The sequence below is a fragment of the Macrobrachium rosenbergii genome, chromosome 3 (genome assembly GCF_040412425.1).
Source record: "Macrobrachium rosenbergii isolate ZJJX-2024 chromosome 3, ASM4041242v1, whole genome shotgun sequence".
In the NCBI taxonomy this organism is placed as follows: Eukaryota; Metazoa; Arthropoda; class Malacostraca; order Decapoda; family Palaemonidae; genus Macrobrachium; species Macrobrachium rosenbergii.
In genome coordinates this window covers 46,739,644-46,766,090 of record NC_089743.1, presented here as the reverse complement: position 1 = coordinate 46,766,090, position 26,447 = coordinate 46,739,644, and the positions used below count along the sequence as shown (strand labels likewise).

The 26,447-nt window shown below is 35.4% G+C and overlaps 2 protein-coding genes across 3 annotated transcripts; both read right to left on the bottom strand.

The window, feature by feature from the left end:
* Nucleotides 1–2,529: 2,529 nt before the first annotated feature.
* Nucleotides 2,530–24,581, bottom strand: LOC136855073 (cytochrome P450 2L1-like). 2 transcript variants are annotated; one of them, XM_067131870.1, is made up of 10 exons: nucleotides 24,462–24,581; nucleotides 21,375–21,474; nucleotides 21,093–21,226; nucleotides 19,904–20,122; nucleotides 19,484–19,686; nucleotides 19,196–19,316; nucleotides 18,464–18,644; nucleotides 4,094–4,211; nucleotides 3,531–3,675; nucleotides 2,530–2,736 (listed from the first exon to the last, which is right to left on the bottom strand). In XM_067131870.1, the coding sequence occupies exons 1-10, from the start codon at nucleotides 24,538–24,540 to the stop codon at nucleotides 2,552–2,554; spliced, it is 1,485 nt and encodes a 494-aa protein (XP_066987971.1). In that variant the 5' UTR covers nucleotides 24,541–24,581; the 3' UTR covers nucleotides 2,530–2,551. The 2 variants fall into 2 exon arrangements, with proteins under 2 accessions (XP_066987971.1, XP_066987962.1); XM_067131861.1 differs by lacking the exons at nucleotides 2,530–2,736; nucleotides 3,531–3,675; nucleotides 4,094–4,211 and adding exons at nucleotides 16,356–16,562; nucleotides 17,389–17,533; nucleotides 17,947–18,064.
* On the bottom strand, nucleotides 4,502–12,879 carry LOC136828209 (cytochrome P450 2L1-like). Its single transcript, XM_067086055.1, has 7 exons — nucleotides 12,727–12,879; nucleotides 9,047–9,146; nucleotides 8,771–8,904; nucleotides 7,601–7,819; nucleotides 7,180–7,382; nucleotides 6,907–7,024; nucleotides 4,502–4,725 (listed from the first exon to the last, which is right to left on the bottom strand). Exons 1-7 carry the CDS (start codon nucleotides 12,803–12,805, stop codon nucleotides 4,502–4,504), a joined length of 1,077 nt encoding a protein of 358 aa, XP_066942156.1. The 5' UTR covers nucleotides 12,806–12,879.
* Nucleotides 24,582–26,447: the final 1,866 nt, after the last annotated feature.

The following is a 26,447-nucleotide window of genomic DNA, read 5'->3' as shown; positions in this document are numbered from 1 at the left end:
TTCGAAATCAGATTGGTTAGATTTTAAAGTATGATAAGAATCCATCTAAAATGTAAGATTTTATACACATTTGCTCAGTCATTATGCTGATACGACGGTGGATAGAGACATCGTTGTTGCAGCCTTGGCAGTGTTATGTCTAGAATTTTCAGGCTTCAGGTCATCGAAGTGGTAGCTGACCTCACCTGCAAAATGTTAGCTCCATGGCTTTTTAATATGCAATAAGAAACTATGAAATGAGAATCGTGATTTAATGTAAACTGCAGCAGAAGTGATTTAGTCAAAATTAATAAATGTAGGGTCATTCCGATGACAAGCTTCGCCTCAAAATTTGTAGTTAAACAGTACACTGATACTTAAGTCTACACTAGTACTCAAGTCCTTGCCCTGTAAATAGTGATTTCCCCATTCAGTGGTTCTGTAGTGGTACAAAATTAAAAGCTTTACGGCTTTTGAATGCGAAACTTCCCACGTAAAATGAAATTCCTAGTATACAGCTGGGTCTAAAATTTACAAACAGCGATGGCGTTCAGATCCTGAGTGATCAACACACTTTTATCAGTGGTAACGTTATTATTTACTTCAGTTCTCGTAATTGAAAGAAGGACATGAATACCTTGAGGCACTGGGAGCATAAGTTTTATTTGAAAGGTTCCTAGATGCAATTAACAAATACGGTATTCAAGATGGTATAAAAATATGACATTTACAAAAACTTGACTTCAACAGGGGGTACAATCTCGTTGCAACGTCATCATTTTAGTGTCAGATTAACATGCATTTAACCTTGAAAGAGGGCGTAATAGTTAATGAAGACTGATCTTGGACATTAAAGGCAAAGGCCATCCATTTTGTATTAAAGATCATATAAATCAACTGACATTCATTCTTGATTTCAGTCAAAACATTTTTTAACATTCGTGACTAAATAGAAGCTACTGACTATAGGTGCAGCTGAAAATGTCATTATTTTAGTCGATGTTGAGATATATTTGTTAAAATAATCTAAAAAATGAGACGCAACTTGATGTTGCTCTCATTACTTCTGGCTTCCTCAGATTTGTTGTGGGACCCGTCTCTCTTGTAATATGATATATTTGTGAGGAAATTTATCGTAAATACTTTTCTTGTAGCATGATGATGAAAACTAAGCCAACTTAACACTAAAATCATATGACATCAGCAGTGAAATGTACCTATTATCAAGTCGTTTGTCTTGAATGAGACTATTTAGGTCTACAAGAGCATAAAAAAGGCCTGATTGTTTACTTTGCAGAACTGGTTCTATTATGCTGGAATTTCAGTCATTATGAAGAGATTAAACCTTCCAATACGACCCTAGGCATATCACGTTTGAAATGAGGATCACTGTTATCATTATGGCACTTTCCCATTCACTGTTTGATCTTACAACCTCAGTACTTGGAAACCTCACATCGACTTGAAGAGGCTCAGAATTCTAATGGACCTGCTCAGGTCAAAAGTCTAATCTTCTTTGTGCAATCATATGGTTCTGTGTCCACAAACAAGTGTTTCTTTTATAAAAGTGTATGGAAAAGCAATATATCAAATGAGTATTTTGTGTTCTGACAGCTGTAGATTTTGATAAATATTTATTTATATTTATTTTAGCTGCTACACTGTGCATAATCATCAATCATTAGAATCATGAATCCTTCACATCAGGAAACACAAACGTCGATCACAAACCTTTATCTTGAGTACAATTGTCAATTCAACATTACCGTAAGCATGACATTGCGTATTTCTCTCTCTCTCTCCCTCATGACAGAAATATGATAATCATAATTTTGCTCGTTTTTCTCTTCCCTTTTATCTTTCTACAAAAAATATAACTAGGATTATAGGAATTTTCTCTCTCTTTCTCTCTGTAATAATAATAATAATAATAATAATAATAATAATAATAATAATAATAATAATAACCAGGATTATATGAATTTTCTCTCTTTTCTCTGTAATAATAATAATAATAATAATAATAATAATAATAATAATAATAATAATAATAATAATAATAAAAATTAGTATGGTATTGGACATTCTCTCTCTCTCTCTCTAGTCACCAGTTGCCTGTCATTTATGCAGACGATGCAAAGGAATAGTTTCCATCTTTAACTGTTTCGAACATTATTAACAAAACTCCACAGCCATGGGAACACTTAGCTCAATAATTCTAGCAATAACTCTAGACACTCTTCTATTTGAGACCTTTTGCAGAACCATGCCACTTCTGCCTTAACCTCACCAACCTGTATTCCATTTGAATATCGAACAACATCTGGCTCTAATTACCCAAGTACAAAAGTTCTAGTGTCCCGTTTTCCAATACAGTATTTTTTTCAATAAAGGCGATAACTGTATATTTTTGCCATGAAAAAGTGCTAATGGTATTTAAAAGCTTAGTTTGTTACCTACCTATGACTGTGCTTCTAAGCCAATGTTTTACCGTCTTGTCAATCTGGTGGTCTTTCCTTACTTTTAAGGCTGGCTGTAGAAAAGACAAAGAAAAGTCATCTAAACTTTATTTTCAAGTTCTCTTCGTCAGTACAACCTCATATGGTGGGACAAAGCGAAGGAAGGGTTGGAAGAGATCAGGTTCCAAAGAAATGGAACCTCCCTTAGGGGGTGAAGCGGTGAATCTCTGGAAGAGACAAGTTGCGAAGAGGAACAGCTCCATTCTGGCTAAGCTCTCGCCCAGACACTGGCGTCGCCCTGTGAGCAGATACAACGGGTCATGGTATTGTTGTATTAAAATGGTTTTTTTCTAGTTTTCTTTGTTCTGAAGTTAAATTGCTTTTTAATGTTTATGAGTTCATGATTATGCTTTACAATGAAAACCTCCAAAGTGTGTAATTGCTAATCATGCATTTTCAGAAAGCTAAGCCTCCTTGAAAAAATTAAATACTCAATTCTCCCATTATAGCTTTTCTTTAGGAAGCAATGCTCCACAAAGCACTGTTTCTATTGCTTACAGGAAATTGCTTAAAGGATTATAGACTAAGGAATAGAACTACTTTCATTCAAAGCAACGACTGGCCTCAGTTTTATATTCTAATTCACATTTCAAATTCAATTTTGTCTTGAGGCCAGTCGTTGCTTTGAATGAGCATAGGTTTATTTCTAAGTGTACTAATCCTGTATGCAACGTCCTATAAGCAATATAAATAGTGTTTTGTAAAGTTTTGGCTATCACAGGTAAATTTATAAACAGAGAATTCAGTTAAAACAATTTGGAGGTTTTCATTGTCAAACATAATTATAATACACAAAAATATCTAAATGGAAGTTAAATTATTAATATCTCTTAAGAAATACAATAATGCACTTATTTTCAAGATTGGAATTAGAATAAGTTCATTCGCCAGTAACGGTAAAATTAAACCTACTGTACAATAATTCCATCTTGACAAATTTAAGTGTCCATTTATTCATTGGGGCTAACTCAAAGAACCTTACATAAGAAGGTAACCACAGAAAGAGCTAGGACTAGAGCAGAATATACTCACCAACAGAAAATGGAAGGAAACCTTCCTTCTTCGTGATGACTTTGCCTTCTTTGTCGAGGAAGTGCTCAGGGTAGAATTCCTCAGGTCTCTCGAAATATTTCTTGTCTCTGTGGCAGCTTATGGCACTGGCAAATATTGCCGTGTTCTGGGGAAAAGTGGCAACATGAGTCACTATTAATAAAAGGAATATACAACTTTTAGTTACAGGTGCAAATAATTCTAAGTCTGGGCTATGAGGTGAAGCAGCCGAGTTGAGGTTGATTTGTGTCAAATTCCATTTGTTTACCATTGAATTTGGTTCAATAGTAACTAAACTCTTGTGACATCACCACAAAGGATTTTTTGGTTAGATTAGTTCGCATTGTGCTCACTTATTTAAAGTAATTTTATAGTATTAATTTCTTAGAAATAATCAGCATTTGTTTAAGATGATTTAAGACTTACCTTTTGAAATATTTATATTTTTAGGTTAAGTTAGGGCTATAATCTTACCATTCTTGCTGTAGTTAAGTAACTAGCTGTTAGTCTCAAACAGATTTAACCAGTGATATTAAAAGACATACCTTAGGCAACCGGTACTTGCCCACTTGGATCTCTTCTGTGGTTGCGTGCATAATGCCTACATGCACAAGGGAGGAATACCTCATTACCTCAAGTAAAACCGCCTCAGTGTATGGCAATCTGAAAATGAAGGTTTTTGTTATTAATGATTAAACAATTAAAACATTAGCTAACCTTCTCGTTAGAATAACCAATAAAGGTAAGCAAAAATGGATAGATAAAGGAGTAACTCGAGTAAGTAGCCTATATTCCCAGTGAAAGCGAAGCATATGACCATAGCACATCAAGAAAGAATTAAAGCGCTAATTTCCTAGAGTCTACTCTAACTTGACATAAGACTAACTAAAGTTTTTATATTCCAACCCAGTTCTTCCTGAACTAAACTTATATTTTTAATAAATTTTCAAATTTTATGTTAACTGGATTTCAACTAGTGTTTTTAACTTTTCACATAGCACACTTGCCTTTCTTATCCTGGAGAGAAGGGACTGTCCCCGGAACCAATCAATTTTCTGCATTTTCCTCTGTATTTCTGGATGGTTGGCCAAGAGAGCGATCAACCATCGGATTGTAGACGAAGTCGTCTCACTTCCTGCAGCGAATAAGTCGTTGAGGGCTATGACAAGGCTGACGTCTGAAAGTTGAAAGGATTGATTCTGAATTACCTGTATGAAATTTAGGACAGCAAGGTAAAGGAATACAGAAAATAAAGGAGATCAAGTACTAAGGTCTAAAGGTGGAACTGGGAGAAAACCCCGACAGTTACTCTATGGAGTAACAGTTAGAGAGCTTGGATAGAAAGACAGAAGAAAGGGAACGGGAACGCAGGTAAAGTGAAAGAATAAAAAGAGGGTGCAGCTAGGGGCAGAAGAACAAACACCTTTCACTCATGAGGTGCACTCCTTGGGGAAAAGTTGTAAAAGTTTCTAAATCTGTCAAATTCTCCTGAACTGTGAGTAACTCGAAGAATGCCGACTTCCTGCACGTTTATGTACTACCGCTATAATATTACGTTATGAGAAGTGTTAAAAGAGAAACGGATGCAGGTATACTCTGGGGAGAAAATGGGGAACTTCTTGACTGGATTATGCTGATGATAAAGTTTTGATCTGCGAGGGACCATAAAAGGTGCAGTGTGTAAGATTGTCTAGTGAGTGAAGGTTGAAAAGTTAGTTTGGTTATTAATAGTGGAAAAACTGAAGTCATGAATATGAATATTGAAAATGCACAGGATTGTCTAACTGAAGGCATTATAAATGTCGACAAAATCTTCTGAAGGGATTCTGCCTACAGAACCTTTCATCCAGTCAGGTTCAGGTTTAGAGATTAGTAGAAATAGCAAACCAGACGTAATGATTACATGGAGAGTACACTAACGTGGAGGACGTACGCGATGGTTCTGATTTGAAATGGTATCATTATTTCTTTTGTTACATGTCCTTTATTGTTGTGCAATACACTTTACGTTACACTTTTGATTAGCTGGAATTCCGGAACTAAGAAATTTACTTACAGTAACCTAGTTAAAAACTTGAAATTTCTGAAAAGGACGCTCTTTGGCGAAGCCAAAGCGCCCTCCACTTTCTCATCTTCTAGACAAGAAGTTGAACGGACGTGTTTTGTGTGTCGCGGGTGACCGCCCTGTTAGAATCTTTCTCGAAAACTTGGCTAATTCTAATGTTTTTTTATCCAATTTGATCGACGCCCATCTGCCCTGCGCTGATATGTGCATGTCACGTAGTAACACTACATACATAGGCTTGATCAAATTGCGATTTCAGTGATATGTAACAAATTTAACGTAACTTTTTGCATCTTAATTGCCGCCCCACGCGTTCCAGAATTCGTCTTTTTTTCTTGTTAAGTGCTCTAGATTGTAAGCCTAGCTGTGGTTTGGACGAACTTAAAATCATTGTAAATTTGCATATAATTTTTCCTATTAACGTAGTATTACTGTATAAGAGATGCTGAGGTTTATTTTTTAGCAAAACCCATTTGGTGTAACTGCCACCCTGTTGTGCTGGTTCGAAGCCATAGTCAGTGGACTTCGTATCCTTGCGAAGAACAACGGGTACAAACCGATATAAAAATCCAGGAAATTTTTCGACGATAAAAAACGTAGATAAGTTTAAATATTTAAGTACTATTTAGATAAGGATGGTTCTCTGAGCACAGAATTTATGGAAAGATTAAGAAAGGCTCATCAGGCAATGAGAATGCTTAAAAATATTTGGAATTATACCGATTTTTCTGTGTATGCAAAAATCAAAATTTATAAGGTAATAGGAGTATTTTGATTTATGGGGATGATTCATGGTACAATACAATGACTTCGGATAATAAATTCTTAGCATTTGAAAATAAGGCACACGGAAGAATATTAGGAATCAATTGGAGAGAGAGGGTATCAAGTAACAGAATTAGAGAAGTAACGGGGGTGCAGCCAGTTGATGAGTATGTTAGGTTCTCATGTTGGAAGTGGCTACGTCATGTGTATAGAAGGCAGGGAATAGTACGAGATACACCAGGTTGGGTTGCCCTTGGTAGAAGAGGTAGGCCAAAGGAGACGTGGTTGAGAACAATGGGGCGGAAAGCAGGAGGTGAGTGTTGGGGAAATCTTGAGGAGTTACCCTAGAACAGAATGTCATGGTGTGAGTTCATGAAGCCCTGTGCATCCCCGTGGATGCCACAGGAAATGATTGATTGATTGATGTTATTAGCATAGCTGTTAATTTGGCTACATCGAGCATTTGTTATTATTTCTAGAAAGTTACAAATTTTAATGGTCACATCAACCTGATTTTCTGGCACTCACAATCTTCCTTGAATAAGGTACTAAGACCCCTCTCTTTTTGAATTTGTATGAGGTAGGCGTCTATGTAGTCCTTGGGATTGTTTGGGTCCAGCTTCTTTACGTGAGTCTCTATAGTTGCCTGAAAAACAGAAATAAAGCCAGTATTGTTTTCCCACAAATTACTGATAAGAAAAAGTAATTATATCAGTCATTTAAAGCATTAAATCTTATATTGTACTTTGATGAAATGGTTATAAGAAAATGGTAAGAGGGATACTTGCTGAAGATACTTACAAGCATGAGGTTTTTGAATTTTTCCATGTTATCGCAGACTGCTTTCACTCTGAACACTTTCTCGAGGACAAATCTGGGGAGTATTTTCACTAGATATGGGAACACATCCAGAATCTGGAGTCTTCCTTGGATTAAGTCTATGTTATCTCTCACGATGATATTAAATTTTATTATTTCTTGGTCATCCGTGTCGTACCTTATATCTGGATAAAATGAAAAAGAACAGAAGTTTAATCAACTCTGTCATTCTATTTTTAACTCTTTATCTTCTGAACCAATGAATTCAACATAACTCAGTATCATTGTTGTCTCTCGACAGAGTTAGTTAATCACCTCCACTTAAGAAAAGATTTGAGCTGAAAGATAAGTACTGTATATCAGGTTTTATACAAGAAAAAAAAAAAAAATAACCATCGCTTACTCGCCACAAGCTTCCAGATGACGTTCAACACAGCGACGTTGAGACACCAAGATATTTCTATGGGATTCCCAGCCGTCCTCTCGAAAGTCTTTACAAGGTTCTGAGCCTCGTACTGGATGGCGCCCTCGAGAGAAGACTTTCCTAGGCCGAAATCCTTCAGGTGTCTGAGAGCGAACCTCCTGCCCTGTACCCAGATGTCGCCGACTGCATTCAAAATTCCTAAGTAAAAACACAGGAAGTACCGTGCGTCTAAGTCACTGGTTCTACGCCTGGGGTAAGCAAATCCAGCCTCCGATAATCCGGTTTCTTCCAGACACATTTTTCAACTTATGCAGTTTCAAATTATCTTGTTGCAGAACCGACCTGCTGTTACTGATCCTATAATGACGATAAGAATCAACTCGTCACATTTCTTCACTGACCACTCCTAGTTATCTCTCCAAAAACAGATTATCTCACTGAGCAGTAACAGGGGTCAAAGAGTATTACATTTACGCGTGTTTTTTTTTAAGCTAGTATATATTTTTGTCACCTGGCAGTTTTTTTTTATCAATAGAGCAGGACTTTTAGATTCATTGTTTACTATACATTACTGGATTAGACTCATACGTATACAGAGCCGCAGTTTTGTGTAGATGACAATATAAACAGTTTTTTTTAAGAGAAAACTATTTGTTCTCTCAGTATATATCATCATTGGCTATTTGTCCACAATATTTTTCTTGAACACAATAAACTTATACTAACAGTGTATCATGCCATTTGTTGGTAACCAGATACTGTGTACAGTTCTATAATGTACTAAAGTTTAAGTTTTTTTACATTCCTAGGCTAATATTCAGATTTTATATTGAAGTCATGTTCATTTTGATAAAATCAATTTTAATCAACCTTTAAGAATTCAACGACTGTATCCCAAGCAAAAGCTGACTATCAGAATGCTAGAAGACTAAAAACCAGTTTTGGAAACATCAGTAATGAAAGGAAATGAGTGGAGATGAGTAAAAACAGGGTAATGAGTTGGGAACTAGTGGTATTTATTGATGCTTTGACTTAGGGCTAGAAATGGGAAGCATCTGCTAGTTATCATATTTACTGTATATCCTATATAAATATGAATTACCAAGCAAATTATAACCGTTAACTTCCAAGAAATCCAAAGAAACTAACCTGCGTTTTGATGTGATCTAATCAAATCGAAAGAATACAGGTAAGGCCTTCCCTGACATTCAGGCCTGTTGAATGTGGTCTTGATCAGCTCGTAGTCGCAGAAGCCGACCATCACTTTGCTGCCAACTTTCCAGCTGCCAAGAGAGAATTTTATAGTTAATAGAACGTAAAAGCAACGGTGAGCAGTGAATTTAGTGTGTGTTCATTCAAAAGATCCTAACCATTATCATTGTTAATTCATCGTTAAGAAAGATAAAAAGTTTTTCGAATGCTTACGTAAATATGTCTCCGTGTTTTTCCCTCAGATCACTGACGATTTTTCCTACATCAGTAGTATAGAAAGGGATGTACCCAATTATTGGGAAACCCCACCGTCCTGGAAAGTATACTTGCATAATTTGTAAATTTTAAAATTGTATTCAGATAACCAGCCAAATTTTGAACAAAAAAATGAATTTTAAAACAAAATAACCTTTTAAACTAAATTATAGAGGTTTTTAAAAAGATTTTGTCACCAGGTAACTGTGATCCTAGGTGTTGTTGACATTTACAGCTACAAATTTGGAATGAATTTTTAAAAATAATGGTTGAATTTTAAATAAAAATGCAAAATAATGTATGTGTTTTAATAAATTGCCAGAGGTTTTTTAAAGTTTTGTCATTGGGAAAAAAATTGTGACATCCTGTTAAAGGGGGTTGGGTGGGAAGTGTGACATGTAAAAATAACCAAAAAACATTTATAGCTACAAACATTTAGGTTGCTAGATGAAAGCTTTCGGATGTCCAAGTTCGTTTTTAGAATAAAATGATTGTGATTATCTGTGTTGTGTAATCTAATAAATAAAAGAAAAGTAAGACGATGTTAAAATTCTTGATTAGAGTGGGTGTTAGATGAGAAAGAGAGGAATCAGAGGGGATCTCAGGGAGGAGAAAGGTCTCTAGTAAAAAAAGCCAACAGATACCGAAGGTTTTAGGGATGAAAGATAGGCTATATATTTCATTAGAGTTTTCCCAGGCAGTGCCAGTTTGGTCAGTTAGCTTATCACTCAGACTTTCACTTTAATATTAGTGAATCTGGGCCCTTTGTTTTGGTACTGTTTGAAAACCAGGTACAGTTTATTGGCTTATAAAATTTCTAAACCACGGTTTAATGTGGGATTCCACATTATATTCCCGTTGCTAGGTAACTCTGGTTCTAGCCACGTAAAATGTCTAATAAAGTTGGCATGCCGTCAGATAATTTTGTTTTGAGGAACCAAAGAACAGAATTAAGAAGATGAACTTTCAGAGCAATTACTTTTTTAATGACAACCAGATAATTCTTCTTCTCCCATTTTTATAGAGAACAGATGAGCCGTTTCCATCTATTTCTAACTGTGTTTCAATTGTGACACAGTCCTTGATCTCTTTCGTTCTTCTTCCCTGACCTCCAAAAACCAGACTGGTTATCGATAACAGATCCATACTTTCAGCCTCCCCTCCTAAATATTCTTTATATTTGTTATCAGATTTCCAGCCATCCATATCTCATAGTTCAACCTGTTTCCGTGCCAAAAAGAACGCAAGAATCTTTTAAAGCTGACTCTTTTTCTACATTGAGTATAAAAACCATATTTTGCTCCGCTCCCAATGTAAGCAGGTTGAAAAGCAGAATTAAGATGAGCTTTTTTATTTTTAAAGACGACATAACAGTAAATTGAAAAACTGTTATAAAAACTAATTTTGTAATTATTCATGACCTAAATGTTATTGCTTTGTTGCCAGGTTTACATGAGATCTTATAGTTCAACCTAGAAAAAGAACGCAAGAAAATCTTTATATCTAATTTTCAAAGTTGATATTCCAATTAATTAAAAAGTAAAATAAAAACTTTTATAAAACTATTTTGTAATTATGTTGATGTATGAGTTACTGATGAGCAGAAAAATCGTATAGGGCGACGTATGCATGAAGACCTAGATTTACCAGAATAGGTGGATTGTTATGTCGCTTGCCCGAATTAATGGTGCAAAACTCAGTCTTTTTCAGGTTATTTCACTAAATGGAAAATATTTTTATAATTCGTAAACAGAAATGTATAAAAATACTGATTTGTTTTAATCGCAGGGATGGAGCGAAACTATCTCTTCACCTAAAATTCCATGTGAAAAAATTAAAATGGAAGGTGGATATCCAGGATAAAATGAGCTATAAATAATTCGAGGGAATTAAATGCATCTTTGCTTTTTGCTCTATCATATTCCACTTATCTAGAGATGTTTATCCTTGTAGACGCACCCTGCGTTGAACTGTATGATTTCCCTCTGAGTATGGTGATTCAAGTAGGCCTATTTTGTAGTTTTTTTTTTTTAATGCAATTGTTCTCATTTTGTGGTTTAGTGACTTTATCAACGTTAATTCAATGGGCTTTGGCCCTTGCAGTCAAAAACTATCAGGCATTAGGTTTCAAATACTTCTCTTCTTTGGGCAATTGCAAAGGAATACTGGAGTGATGGTACTAATTTCTAAGTATAGTAGTAACCACGTTAAGAGCAAATCCATATGATATCGTACTATTATAGGCACTTGTAAGGTAACTTCTCAAAATATGGCATTTCACGCATTTGGTAACGCAAACCTTAATAACAGACAGGACTTTATTTCAAGGCAGTGCAGTTTATCCTAAGCCAATGGATTCTGGGATAATTAAAAAAAAAAAAAAAAAAAAACTGGCTTATGAAATCAGGATGCAACAGTATCCATAAACAAGCAGAAATTGGAAATGGAGCTGGTTTTTAGGATCATAAATACCAAGTATCAGTGGGTATAAAACCAACGTCAAGTTGGTCTACCTGCAAAATATAAATCAACACGTATCTCAGTTCTCTAATCATGCTTTTGCAGAGGAAGAGGAATTGATTGCAGGGAAGGTGGGGTGGTGACGGTTGGACATTATGCTACGTCTGAAAGAGGCTTCCTTTTGCTGATTGTCTTTCTATTAATGTATGCATCTGTTTATTAGTTTGTTGATCTATCTCTCTTGTTATTTAGTTTTATTGGCTGATTAACAGCTCTCCACTTTCTTTTTTAAGTGTAAGAAAATATGAATGAGGGTTTATTTTAAATAATTATAACTAATAATTATGTGCAAAATCAATAAACTTTAAACCTAGAGGACTGAGGACTGACCAGCAGATTACATTTACAATTGATTAACAAAACTGAATATGTTTTCCATTTTACTGGTTCAAGTAAAAAAAGCAACATTTTAAATAACTGAATCAAAGAAAACATACAAACACGATTATATAAAATTGATAGAAAAACTGAACATGTTTTTTATTTACATCAAAGAAAAAACAATAGAATCAAAGTTATACAGTTGCCCAAGCATGAAAAAAATATAATTTCAAACAAAAATCTGTGCATTTTTATAATTTAGTGTGATTTAGTCACAAAAATCGGGTTTTCCAAACAAAATGCCCATATTTCCTTTCTCTGAATTTGTGTACATTTCTTGATAGACTTGTCCATTTATAGTCTTAGTTTCATTCTCCAGTTATTGTAAAACCAAACTTGCAATTTTGCCTTTATTAACTAGAAATTAAATAAAGCATTTAAAAAATTCTTGTTTGTGTTAATATTCTTGTGCAAAATGTTTTTAATGAATTTTCATTACACACCAGCAAAACACAAAATGTAAAGAAAAGGAGTTGCAAAGTTCAGTTGATTTATTTGAGTGTATTTCTGTAAAAAAATGAGTTAAATCCATAAGACTTCGTTTGAAATTTTAGTAGATAAGATTTATTTTATAATACACCAAAAATTTAAAAATTATTGTAGTATGAATAGGTCATAACAAGACTAAAACTTATATTCATTTTCATGGGTGTTTTAGAGATGTCTAGCCCTAAAAGGACACCAAAAGCTTGGAAGCTTGTTTCTACCTTATTCTAGGTCACACTAGGACAAATCACCTGGTGGAAGACCGCTTGGTTTCCTGGACAGCCAGTAGATTAGTCCTAGGAGCAGAACCACCAACGTCCATGTCAGCATGGTTGCGGTTGTAGCTGAGTGCCGAACAGAAAAACTAGGAGCTACCCTTTCATTTCTGGGTTTTATATTGCTTCCTTATCATTCAAGAAGAGATAAGGAGGGTCATTCCGTCTGTTGATTTGTTTAGATACAAATGTAAACACTTTCTCTCTCTTATCACATGAAATGCAAAGGTAAAGCTTCTCAGCTACAAAATCGGTCTAAAGGCAAATCACCTTTCGACAGGTATGGTTCCAAGTGTCCAATTTTATAACTATTGGTTGTGGCTGACTTTCGAACTAAGTATCTAAGAGTTATGCTTCATCACTGGGTTTTACATGTCCTTATCATTGCAAAGCATTGATAAAGACCAGTTTTTTGTTTAGATTCAATTGCTAGACACAATATCTATCTGTTAACTGGATAAAACTAACAAAAAACTACAAGCCTTTTGCTGGAAAGAAGTTCATGGTATTAATGAGGTACAGTGCTATAATCAAAATTATAGGCCTACATTTGTTTGATTTTGAAGAAGAATGAGTAACAAAGGTAGGTTATTAGATAGCTGTGACTAGATCTGTATGGTCTGGCAAAGACTAGACAGCAGTAGTAAAACCTAAACAAAAGAATGTTATTGTCTTGCGATGAATGACTCAGCTGTAATGCTAAGGCACACGTGCTTTCTAAACATAGGAGACTGTAACAGATACTACAGAGCATTCCACCTACTTCTATGCGTTCTCTAGTAATTCTATTCTTAAACAGAATGAAATGAGTTGGCTTTCGTTTCACTTAGACTTGTTTGTTCTCAAGTTAAAGTACGTATCGTTTTCAAATTGCTGTTCGTCTTTCAGCTTACATTTTCTTTGCTAGCAAGTGATGCATCTAGGACATCTACGATTACTCCTCCATTCTTAGCTCAAGATAAGGAACTTCTAACCAGTACTGAAGACAAAACAAGACTACTCCTCAGGGGCTTTGAAGCTAAACAGTTCATCTAATATTAGGCCATAGGTTCCTCTTACTAAATTTGGTTTTGCACTAATTACGTCAGAACTTGAAAGAAAACATGACTGGTCTGGAGACTATAAAATTCGGCATACATCTCTTTTCATTTAGCAAAACTTTTATCTATTTGAGTCACAATAATGCAGTATTTTTTTATACTTTAATGTGGTGTGAGTGCTGATTGCAGTAATCAGTGGCCAATGTCCGCCTTTAAAGTCCGTTAATACATTCGTTTCTTTTAGCTGCTAAAAAATTATTTTCCTAATTCTTTCAGTAGTAGGCTTAATCGGTTGATTCTGAGACCGTAAACTTTAAAGATGACGGGAGATTGGTTTTTAATACATATTACGATGATGATTAATACATATTACAATGATATCAATATAATAATATGGTGTAAATTGATTCTGTAAGTAAAATAACAGTTTCATTACCTTTACCTTAAATACAGCTGTAATAGCCTATTTGACTTTTGCAAGTGGATACTATGAGTATAACACCTGGGCTAGCCTAGGTCTATAGTTCACACATAGGCTACACATTTTTATCTCGTGTATGGTAATACAAAATGGTAACAATGATAAGACATTGGCTTGTAAAAATACATTAATAGTCGTAAAATCATGGTAGGTTGTGGATAAACACAGGTAGGCTACCTGCCTGCGGAACTGTGTCACATTTACTATAGAGAGAAAAAGAAGGGGGTTACATTTTTTTTAAAGTGTATTTATGCAGTATGTTTTGTTACATATATGGGGAAAAAATGTATATAATTTCCTTTTGCATAAAGTCTTCAGTTTAAAGTTTGATGGTTGTTGTTTATAAGCAAAAACAGTGTTTACAGGTATGTGGTACTGACAAGGTTAGGTGAGGATGGGTACGGATCGAGTTCCCCTTGAACACCCATAGATTTTTTTACTTGCGATTATCCAGATTTCGCCATAATCCGACAGACCCTTGGCTCTATTAATCTGGATAACTGAAGGATTACTTAGGAAATATTTTTAAGAAAATGTTAATCCCAAATGCCCGTGGCCTTTTGCTGAATAATATTGCTCGATAAAATTGAGAATCACTATACCAAAGAACTTCAAAACGTGCGCTGTTGCACTGTAAGGATGCTTAATTACAGCGATGTCGTGGGATATAATAAAAGGATGCATTCAGTGAGACGCCGGTAGCGTTTACAAAGCGTGAAGCAGAGACCGCTTCTTCTTTATTGAGCATTTACGGCTGATACAAAGGTATGATATACAACATACACAGAGCACAATACTTCTTAATATTGTAACAGACTTACCACCAAAAGGAACCAGCACATGTTGATTTTAAATTTGACGTTGTTGGGCCTATGCCAGTGACATAACATGGAATAGATATCATAAAACAGAATAATTAGATGCTTATATTGGAACTTCAGTCTTAATGAAAAGATTAAACTTTTCAACACGACCCAATGAGGATCTCTGCTACCATTATGGCATTTTCATTTCACTGATTGTTCTCACAACCTCAGTACTCGGAAACGTCACGTCGGGTTGAAGAGGTTCAAAATATCAATAGACTTGTTCAGTTCAAAAGTCTAACCTTCTATGTGCAATCATACGGTTCTGTGTCCATAAACAAGTGATGTTTATAAAAATGTATGGAAAAGCAATATATCAAACGTGTATTTTGTGTTCTGTCAGCTGTAGATTTTTTTATTAATATTTATTTAAGTTTAGTTGCTACATTGTGCCTAATCATCATTAGAATCATGAATTCTTCATATCAGGAAACACTTACCGGTCGAATGAACGTCGATACGAAACCTTTATCTCGAGATTTCAGAAAGCAAAATACAACGGTCAATTCAATATTACCGTAAGCATGACATTGCATACTCTCTCTCTCTCTCTCTCTCTCTCTCTCTCTCTCTCTCTCTCTCTCTCTCTCTCTCTCTCTCTCTCATAACAAAAATATGATAATCATAATTTTGCTCACTTTTCTCTCTCCGTTTCTCTTTCTGTAAAAAATAACTAGGATTATATGAATATCCTCTCGCTCTCTCTGTAATAATAATAATAATAATAATAATAATAATAATAATAATAATAATAATAATAATTAGTATGGCATTGTGCATTCTCTCTCTCTAGGCACCAGTTGCCTGTCATTTATGCAGACGATGCAAAGGAATAGCTTCCATCTTTAACTGTTTCGAGCATTTTTAACAATTAGCTCAATAATTCCAGCATTAACTCTAAACCTTCTTCTGTTTCAGAGCTTCTGCAGAACCATGCCACTTCTGCCTTAACCTCACCAACCTGTATTTCATTTGAATATCGAACAAATCCTGGCTCTAATAATACCGAAGTACAAAAGGTCTAGTGTGTCCCGTTTTCCAATACGTATTTTTTTTAATAAAGGCAATAACTATATTTTTGGCATAAAAATGGTACTAATGGTATTTAAAAGCTCAGGTTGTTACATGCCTATGATTGTGCTTCTAAACCAATGTTTTACTGTCTTGTCAATCCGGTCTTTTTCTTTACTTTTAAGGCTGGCTGTAGAAAAGACAAAGAAAAGTCATCTAATCTTTATTTTCAAGTTCTCTTCGTCAGTACAACCTCATATGGTGGGATAAAGCTAAGGAGGGGCTGGAAGTGATCAGGTTCCAAAGAAATGGAACCTCCCTTAGGGGGTGAGGCGGTGAGTCTCTGGACGAGGCAAGTTGCGAAGAGGAACAGCTCCATTCTGGCTAAGCTCTCACCCAGACACTGGCGTCGCCCTGTGAGCAGATACAACGGGTCATGATATTATTGAATTAAAAAAAATTTCTAGTTTTCTTTGTTCTGAAGTTAAATTACTTTTTGCTGTTATGAGTTCATGATTATGCGTGACAGTGAAAACTTCCAAAGTGTGTAATTGCTAATCATGTATTTTCAGAAAGCTAAGCCTCCTTGAAAAAATTAAATTCTTACTCAATTCTCCCACTATAACTTTTCTTTAGGAAGCAATGCTCCACAAAACTGTTTCTATTGCTTACGGGAAATTGCTTACAGAAGTATAGACTTAGGGATAGAACTACTTTCATTCAAAGCAACGACTGGCCTCAGGACAAAACTTCCTGTAGTAATTTCACTAAGTATAGTTTAGTATTCTAATTTACATTTCAAATTTAATTTTGTCTTGAGGCCAATCGCTGCTTTGAATGAGCACAGGTTTATTTCAAAGTGTACTATTCCTGTGTGCAACGTCCTATAAGCAATGTAAATAGCGTTTTGTAAAGTTTTGGCTATGACAGATAAATTATAAACAGAGAATTCAGTTAAAACAATTTGGAGGTTTTCATTTTCAAACATAATTATAATACATAAAAATATCTAAATGGAAGTTAAATTATTAATATCTCTTAAGAAATACAATAATGCACTTATTTTCAAGATTGGAATTAGAATAAGTTCATTCGCCAGTAACGGTAAAATTAAACCTACTGTACAATAATTCCATCTTGACAAATTTAAGTGTCCATTTATTCATTGGGGCTAACTCAAAGAACCTTACATAAGAAGGTAACCACAGAAAGAGCTAGGACTAGAGCAGAATATACTCACCAAGAGAAAATGGAAGGAAACCTTTCTTCTTCGTGATGACTTTGCCTTCTTTGTCGAGGAAGTGCTCAGGGTAGAATTCCTCAGGTCTCTCGAAATATTTCTTGTCTCTGTGGCAGCTCCTGGCACTGGCAAATATTGCCGTGTTCTGGGGAAAAGAGGCAACATGAGTCACTATTTATAAAAGGAATATACTGTACAACATTTAGCTACAGGTGCAAATGATTCTAAGTCTGGGCTATGAGGTGAAGCAGCCGAGTTGAGGTTGATAAGTGTCAAATTCCATTTGTTTACCATTGAATTTGGTTCAATAATAACTAAACTCTTGTGACATCACCACAAAGGATTTTTTGGTTAGATCAGTTAGCCTTGTGCTCACTTATTTAAATGAAATTTATAGTGTTAATTTCTTAGAAATAATCAGCATTTATTTAAGACTTACCTTTTGAAATATTTATATTTTTAGGTTAAGTTAGGGCTATAATCTTACCATTCTTGCTGTAGTTTAGTGGCTAGCTGTTAGTCTCAAACAGATTTGACCAGTGATATTGAAAGACATACCTTAGGCAACCGGTACTTGCCCACTTGGATCTCTTCTGTGGTTGCGTGCATGACGCCTATAGGTATGAGGGAGGAATACCTCATTACCTCGAGTAAAACCGCCTCAGTGTATGGCAATCTGAAAATGAAGGTTTTTGTTATTAATGACTAACAGTCAAAACATTAGCTAACCTCCTCGTTAGAATAACCAATACAGGTAAGTAAAAATGGATAGATAAAGAAGTAAGTATATTCCCCGTGAAAGTGAAGCATAGGACCATAGCACATCATGAAAGAATTAAACCTCAAATTTCCTAGAGTCTACTTTAACTTGAGAGAAGACTAACTAGTTTTTAATATCCAACCCAGTTCTTCCTGAACTAAACTTATATTTTTAATCTAACTGGTCCAACTAGTGTTTTTCTTTAAGTTGCCTTCTCTTAGGACTTCAACATTTTATGCTATTGTCAGGCTCTAGGATTTCAACATATATTAGGCCTACTAAAGTTTAACATAACTTTTCACACGGCACACTAGCCTTTCCTTATCCTGGAGAGAAGGGAGTGTGTCCCTCGGAACCACCTCATCAATTTCCTTCTGCATTTTCCTCTGTATTTCGGGATGGGTGGCCAAGAGAGCGATCAACCATCGGATTGTAGACGAAGTCGTCTCACTTCCTGCACCGAAGAGGTCTTCGAGGGTAATGACAAGGTTGAAGTCTGAAAGTTTAAGGGATTCTGAATTACCTGTATGAAATTTAGGACAGCAAAGTTAAGGAATACAGAAAATAAAGGCGATCAAGTACAAGGATCTAAAGGTGGAACTGGGAGAAAACCCCTCCAGTTACACTATGAAGTAGCAGTTAGAGAGCTTGGATAGAAAGACGGAAGAGAGGGAACGGGAATGCAGGCAAAGTGAAAGACTAAAAAGACGGTGTGGCTAAGGGCCGAAGAGATGCTGCAAACACCCTTTAGTAATGCCGACAGTGCACCAAGTGAGGTGCACTGACGGTACCATTCCCTTATGGGAAAAAATTGAAGGAGAAACTTAGTAAAAGTGACTCTAAATACAAATCCTAAGTGTCAATGAATACTCAAAGTTCTCCTGAACTGTGATTAACTCGAGGAATGCCGACTCCCTGCACGTTTATTTACGAATACTGTAATATATTAGAATATTTGTTAATTTGGTTCCATCGGGCGTTTACTCTTATTTCTAGGAAGAGTGACACATGGTATTGGTCACGGCAACCTGATTTTTGGGCACTCACAGTCTTCCTTGAATATGGTACTAAGGCTGCCCCTTTCTTTCTGAATTTGTATGAGGTAGGCGTCTATGTAGTCCTTGGGATTGTTTGGGTCCAGCGTCTTCACGTGAGTCTGTATAGTTTCCTGAAAAAAAAAAAAAAAAAGAAATGAATCCAGTATTTTTTTCCCACGAAGTAATGATAAGAAAAAGTAATGAGATCAGTCATTTAAAGCGTTAAATCTAGTATTGTACTAAGTGTTGAAATGGTTAGAAGACAATGTTGTAAGGGATACTTGCTGAAGATACTTACAAGCATGAGGTTGTTGAATTTATCCATGTTATCGCAGACTACTTTCACTTTGAACACTTTCTCGAGGACAAATTTGGGGAGTATTTTCACTAGATATGGGAACACATCCAGAATCTGGAGTCTTCCTTGGATTAAGTCTATGTTATCTCTCAGGATAGCATTAAATCTTATTATTTCTTGGTCATCCGTGTCGTACCTTATATCTAGATAAAATGAAAAAAGACGGAAGTCTAATCAACTCTCTCATTCTATGTTTAACTCTGCGTCTTCTGAACGCATGAATTCAACATACCCCAGTATCATTGTTGTCTCTTGACAGAGTTAATCAATCACCTCCACTTAAGAAAGGGATTTTGAGCTGAAACATAAGTATATCAGGTTTTATACAAGAAAAAAAAAAAAAAAGTAGCCATCACTTACTCGCCACAAGCTTCCAGATGACGTTCAACACAGCGACGTTGAGACACCAAGATATTTCTATGGGTTTCCCAGCCGTCCTCTCGAACGTCTCTACAAGGTTCTGAGCCTCGTACTGGATGGCACCCTCGAGGGAAGACTTTCCCATGCCGAAATCCTTCAGGTGTCTGAGGGCAAACCTCCTGCCCTGTACCCAGACGTCGTCGACTGCATTCACAATTCCTATGTAAAAAACACAGGAGGTAGAGTGCGTCTATGTCACTGGTTATACGCCTGGGGTACACAAATCTAGCCTCCGATAATCCGGTTCCTTCCACACACATTTTTCACCTCTTACAATTTCAAGTCATCTTATTACACCACCGACCTGCTGTTACTGATCCTGTGATGACGATAACGAATGAACTCATCACATTTATTCGCTGACCACGTTTAGTAATTATCTCTCCGGAAACAGATTGTCTCGCTGAGCAGTGGTAGAGGTCAATGAGTATTACATTTGCGCTTTTTTTTTTAAACTAATGTATATTTTTGTCACTTGGCAGTTTTTTTTATCAATAGAGCAGGACTTTTAGATCCATTGGTCTACAGGACTTTTAGGTCCATTGGTCTACTATGCATTACTGGATTAGCCTCATACGTATACAGGGCCGCAATTTTGTGTAGATGACAATATAAAGTTTTTTTAAGAGAAAACTATTTGCTCTCTCAGGATATATCATCATTGGCTATTTGTCCACAATGTCTTTCTTGAACACAATAAATTTATACTAATAGTATATCATGTCATATGTTGGAAACCAGATACTGTGTACAGTTCTATAAAGTACTAAAGTTTAAGTTTTTTTTACATTCCTAAGCTAAAATTCAGATTTGAGATTGAAATCATGTTCATTTTGATGAAATTAATTTTAATAAACCTTTAATTATTCAAGGACTGTATCCCAAATAAAAGCTGATTATCAGAATGCTAAAAGACTAAAATCCAGTTGTGGAAACATCAGGAATGGAAGGAAATGAGTGAAGAGATGATTAAAAACAGGATAATGAGTTGGGAACTTGTGGTATATACTGATTCTTTTCAGGCCTAGAAATTGGAAGCATCTGGTAGTTATCTTATTTATATCCTATATAAACATGAATTACCAAGCAAATTATAACCTTAACTGCCAAGAAATCCAAAGAAACTAACCTGAGTTCTGGTGTGATCTAACCAATTCGAAAGAATACAGGTAAGGCCTTCCCTGACAGTCAGGCCTGTTGAATGTGGTCTTGATCAGTTCGTAGTCGCAGAAGCCGACCATCACTTGGCTGCCAACTTTCCATCTGCACGGGAGGGAATTTTATATAGTCAATAGAACGTAAAAGCAACCGTGAGCAGTGAATTTAGTGTGTGTTCATTCAAAAGATCCTAACCATTATCATTGTTAATTCATCATTAAGAAGACGGATACAAAGTTTTTCGAATGCTTACGTAAATATGTCTCCGTACTTTTCCCTCAGATCACTGACGATTTTTCCGACATTAGTAGTATAGAGAGGGATGTACCCAATTATTGGGAGACCCCACCGTCCTGTAAAGAATACTTGCAAAATTTTTAAGTATTCAGATAACCAGATCTTTAAATACTAAACATTTCCAAACGAGATTATGCTTAAAATTGCACCAACCCTGTACTAGGCCTTGCCAAATTTGGAATGAACAAAAATAATAGTTGAATTTTAAATAGTGCAAAATAACCTTTTATAATAAATTGCTAGAGGTTTTTTTAAAAGTTTTGTCATTCCGAGGTAATTGTGACCCGTTAAGGAAGTGTGTTGCTAACATTTATAGCTACAAACATTTATAGCTACAAAAGCTTTCGGATGTAATTCGTTTTTAGAATACATGATTGTGACTCTGTGTTGTGTAATCTAATAAATAAAAGAAAAGTAAGACGATGTTAAAATTCTTGATCGCTTTAGATGTCCTACGCGAATCTGGGTCTCACGGTCTCTAGAAAAAAAAAAGCCAACAGATACCGAAGGTTTTAATGAAGATAGGCTATATATTTCTGAAGAGTGCAGCTTATCACTCAGACTTTGCTTCAATATTAGTGCGCCCTTTTTTGGTTGAAAACCAGGTACAGTATTGGCTTATAAAAACTAAACCACGGGACTATTATATTCCGCTCTGCTCCCAATGATAAAGTTGGCATGCCTTCTAAGTTGAGGAAAGAACAGAATTAAGAAGATGAACTTTCAGCAATTACTAATACAACCATAATGCCTCTCTTACGAGAGAACAGAATTCCTAACCGTGTTTGTGTGACCGGTGACGTTCTTGAAAAAAAAGACTGTTATCGATAACAGATGTACTTTCCTCTAAATATTATTACTTTGTTATCAGATTTCCATGATATCTCATAGTTCAACCTTGAAAAAGAACGCAAGAATCAATAAAGCTGACTTTCTAATTGAGTATCAAACCCTAGTCCTATGTAAGCAGGTTGAAGCTGTTATTTTTTAAAGACGACATAACAGTAACTTAAAACTGTTATAAACACTATTTTGTAATTATTCATGACCGCACATTAGTTACTGATGAGCGGGGAAATCGTATAGGAATTTTAGTTGATATTCCAATTAAGAAAAGAAAGAAAAACAAACGTATGTTGATGTATGTATGAAGACCCAAATTTACCAGAACAATAGTTGGATTGTTAATGTGTCTTGCCGGAATTAAAGGTGCAAAACTCAGTAATTTTTCAGGTTATTTCACTAAATGGAAACTCTTTTTATAATTCGTAAACAGAATTAGAATGTTAAAAAAATGATACTTGTTTTTTTAATCGCAGGGATGGAGTGAAACTTTCTCCTCACCCAAAATTCCACGAGAAAATTAAAATGGAAGGTGGCTTCCAGGATAATAGATACCGAGGGAATTAAAGATGTTTGTTCCTGTAGACGCACCCTGCGTTGAACTATGTAACTTTCCACTGAGTATGATGATTCAAGTATTATGTAGTTTTTTTTAATGCAATTGTTCTCATTTTGTGGTTTAGTGACTCATGTCAACGTTAATTCAATGGGCTTTGGCCCTTGCAGTAAGAACTATCAGGCTTCAAATATTTCTCTTCTTTGGGCAATTGCAAAAGGAATACTGGAGTGATGGTACTAATTTCTAAGCACAGTAGTAGCTACCTTAAATGCAAAACTCATAAGATATCGTACTAGGCACTTGTAGGTAACTTCTCAAAATCTGTAACCTCACGCGTTTGTTAACCCAAAGCCTTTCGTGCGGAAATGATAACAGGTTGGTCCTTATTTCAAGGCATTGCAGTTTATCCTAAGTTAACGGATTATAGGCGAGCTAAAAAAAAAAAAAAAAAAAAAAAAACTGGCTTATGAAATCTGGATGCAACAGTATCCATAACTGACTCAGGCAAAGCATTGGAAATGGAGCTGGTCTTTAGGATCACAAATACCAAGTATCAGTGGGTATAAAACCAACGTCAAGTTGGTCTACCTGCAAAATATAAATCAACACGTATCTCAGTTCTCTAATCATGCTTTTGCAGGGAAGAGGAATTGATTGCAGGGAGTGGGACGTGACGGTTGGACATTATGCTACGTTTGAAAGAGGCTTCCTTTTACGGATCTGTCTTTCTATTAATGTATGCATCTGTTTATTTGTTTGTTGATCTATCTCTCTTGTTATTTAGTTGTTATTGACTTTTCTCCACTTTCTTTTTTTAAGTGTGAAAATATGAATGTGGGTTTATTTTAAATAATGAAACTAATAATTATGTGCAAAATCAATAAACTTTAAACCTAGAGGACTGAACGATTACATTTACAATTGATTAACAAAACTGAATATGTTTTCGAGTTACTGGTTCAAGAAAGCAACATAAATACTGAATCAAAGAAAACATACAAACACTAGCAATGCATAGAATAAAAAAACAGCACTATTCACATCAAAGAAAAAACAGTAGATTTATGTTATAAGTTGCCCCAGCATGATAAAAATACCATTTCACAAAAATCTGTGTTTTATATTATAAGGTTTAGTGGGTATTCCAAACAAAATGCATATATTTCCTTTCTCTGGTATTATGCACAAATTTTTTATAGAATTGTCCATTTATGGTTTTAGTTTCACTCTCCAGTTATTGTAAAACCAAACTTGCAATTTTGATTTATTAACAATTAAATAAAGCATTTAAAAAAATTCTTGTCTATGTACGATACTCTTGTGCAAAATGTTTCTGCTGAATTTTCATTACACACCAGTGAACACACAAAATGTAAAGAAAAGGAATTGCAAAGTCCAGCTGAATCGTTTTAGTGTATTTCTGTAAAAATGATTAAATCCATAAGACTCTCGTCTGAAATTTATTCCCAAGTATATACAGATTTAATTTTATAAAATTCTAAAATTTAGTAGAAAAATTATTGTATTTGTTTTACTAGTATGAACAGGCATAAGTGATTTAGAGGTGTCTAGCTCTAAAAGAACACCAAAAGCTTGGAAGCTTGTGTCTACCTTATTCTAGGTCACACTAGGACAAATCACCTGGTGGAAGACCGCTTGGCTTCCTGGACAGCCAGTAGAGTAGGCCCAGGAACAGAACCAACAACGTCCATGTCAGCATGGTTGATGCTGAATGTCGAACAGAGAAACTAGGAGCTGCCTTCTCATTGCTGGGTTTTATATTGCTTCCTTATCATTCAAGAAGAGATAAGGAGGGTCATTCTGTCTGTTGATTTGTTTGGATGCAAATGTAAACACATTTTCTTATCACGTGAAATTCAATGCAAAGGTAAAGCTTCTCAGTTACATAAAAGTCTAAAGTCAAATCAACTTTAGACGGGGGTGGTTCCGAGTGTTCAATTTTATAATTGTTGGTTGTGGCTGACTTTCTAAGTGTCTAAGAGTTATCCTCCATCGCTGGGTTTTACAACATGTCCTTATCATTGTAAAGCATTGATAAAGACCCGTTTTTTGTTTAGATTCAATTGCAGACACCCCTGTTAACACTAAAAAACTACAAGCCTTTGTCGGAAAAGAAGTTCATGGTATTAGTGAGGTACTATAATCAAAATTATAGGCCTACATTTGTCTGATTTTGAAGGAGAATGAGTTTGCAAGATTAACAAAAGCAGGTTATTAGATAGCTGTGATTAGACCTGTATGGTCTGGCAAAGACTAGGCAACAGTAGGAAAAACTAAACAAAAGAATGTTATTGTCTTGGGATGAATGACTCAGCTGTAATGCCAAGGCACACGTGCTTTCTAAACAAAGCACGTTTCATTCAGATTTGTTTGTTCTGAAGTTGAAGTACGTATCATTTTAAATTTCTGTTCATCTTTCAGCTTACATGATTTCTTTTTTAGCTTAAGATAAGGAAATACTAACCAACGCTGGAGACAAAACTGAACTACTCCATTGAGTCTTGAAGCTAAACAGTTCCTCTAACATTAGGCCATCAGTATTTCTTACCGAATTCGGTTTTTTCACTAATTAAATCAGATCTTGAAAGAAAGCTTGCACTGTCTGATGACCCCCAAACTCGGCATATTTCGTCTCTTGTCAGTTTGCAAAACTTTTATCCATATGAGTGATAATAATGCAGTATTTTTTATAGCTTAATGGGTGGTGCGAGTGCTGATTGCAGTAATCAATGGCCAACGTCCATCTTTCGAAATGTTGACATTTAAACCTGCATGCGTCCTATAAACCTTTTGATTCTGGCTATCATACAGCCAATGGGCATTATAGAGGCAAGTTCATCATTCATTCTCAAGATAAGATCCACCAGAGATATTGTGTTGTGAATTTCACACTACAGGAAAGAGTCGGGTATTTCAAAATAATTGTTTTAATCTATTTTTACTGCGGACATTACATCAACAGCTCAAGCTATATTCAGTACTTGTTCAGGCCTCAGTCATTAAGCACAATATGCCAAATAGCAGAAAATATTTTACAGTAAATTTTAATCCCAACCGCCCTGTGATCTTTTGCTGAATGACAGAGCTCGATAAAATTTAGAATAACCATACCAAAGAACTTTAGATTCGATGCTGTTAAGCTTATTCCAGTGAGATAGAATGGAATAGATATCATACTGTATAATGAGCATTTTGATTTTAGAGTCGACCTTGTCAGTTTCTAGTGGGAGAGAAAAAGGATAGGGGATTAGTATTTTCTGGAACTTCAGTCTTTATGTTTTGCTAAAACCCTTCATGGGGAAACAAGACATATAATTTCGAAAAAAAGTCTTCAGTTTCATAAGTTTGATTTTCATTGTTTGTTATATCACAACAGTGTTTACAGGTATAGAAACCTCACGCGGAAGCTCAGAATTCCAATGGACCTGTTCAGTTAAAAAGTCTAACCTCCTTTGTGCAATCATACAGTTCTGCATCCAAAAACATATGGTTCAAAATAACATGAAAGATGCATAATCAAAAAACTCAGGGCACTAATTCCAAAACAAACTTACAACCCTAAGAGAAAAACCTATGGAACAACGGACTGGGACGTCCCAACAAAGA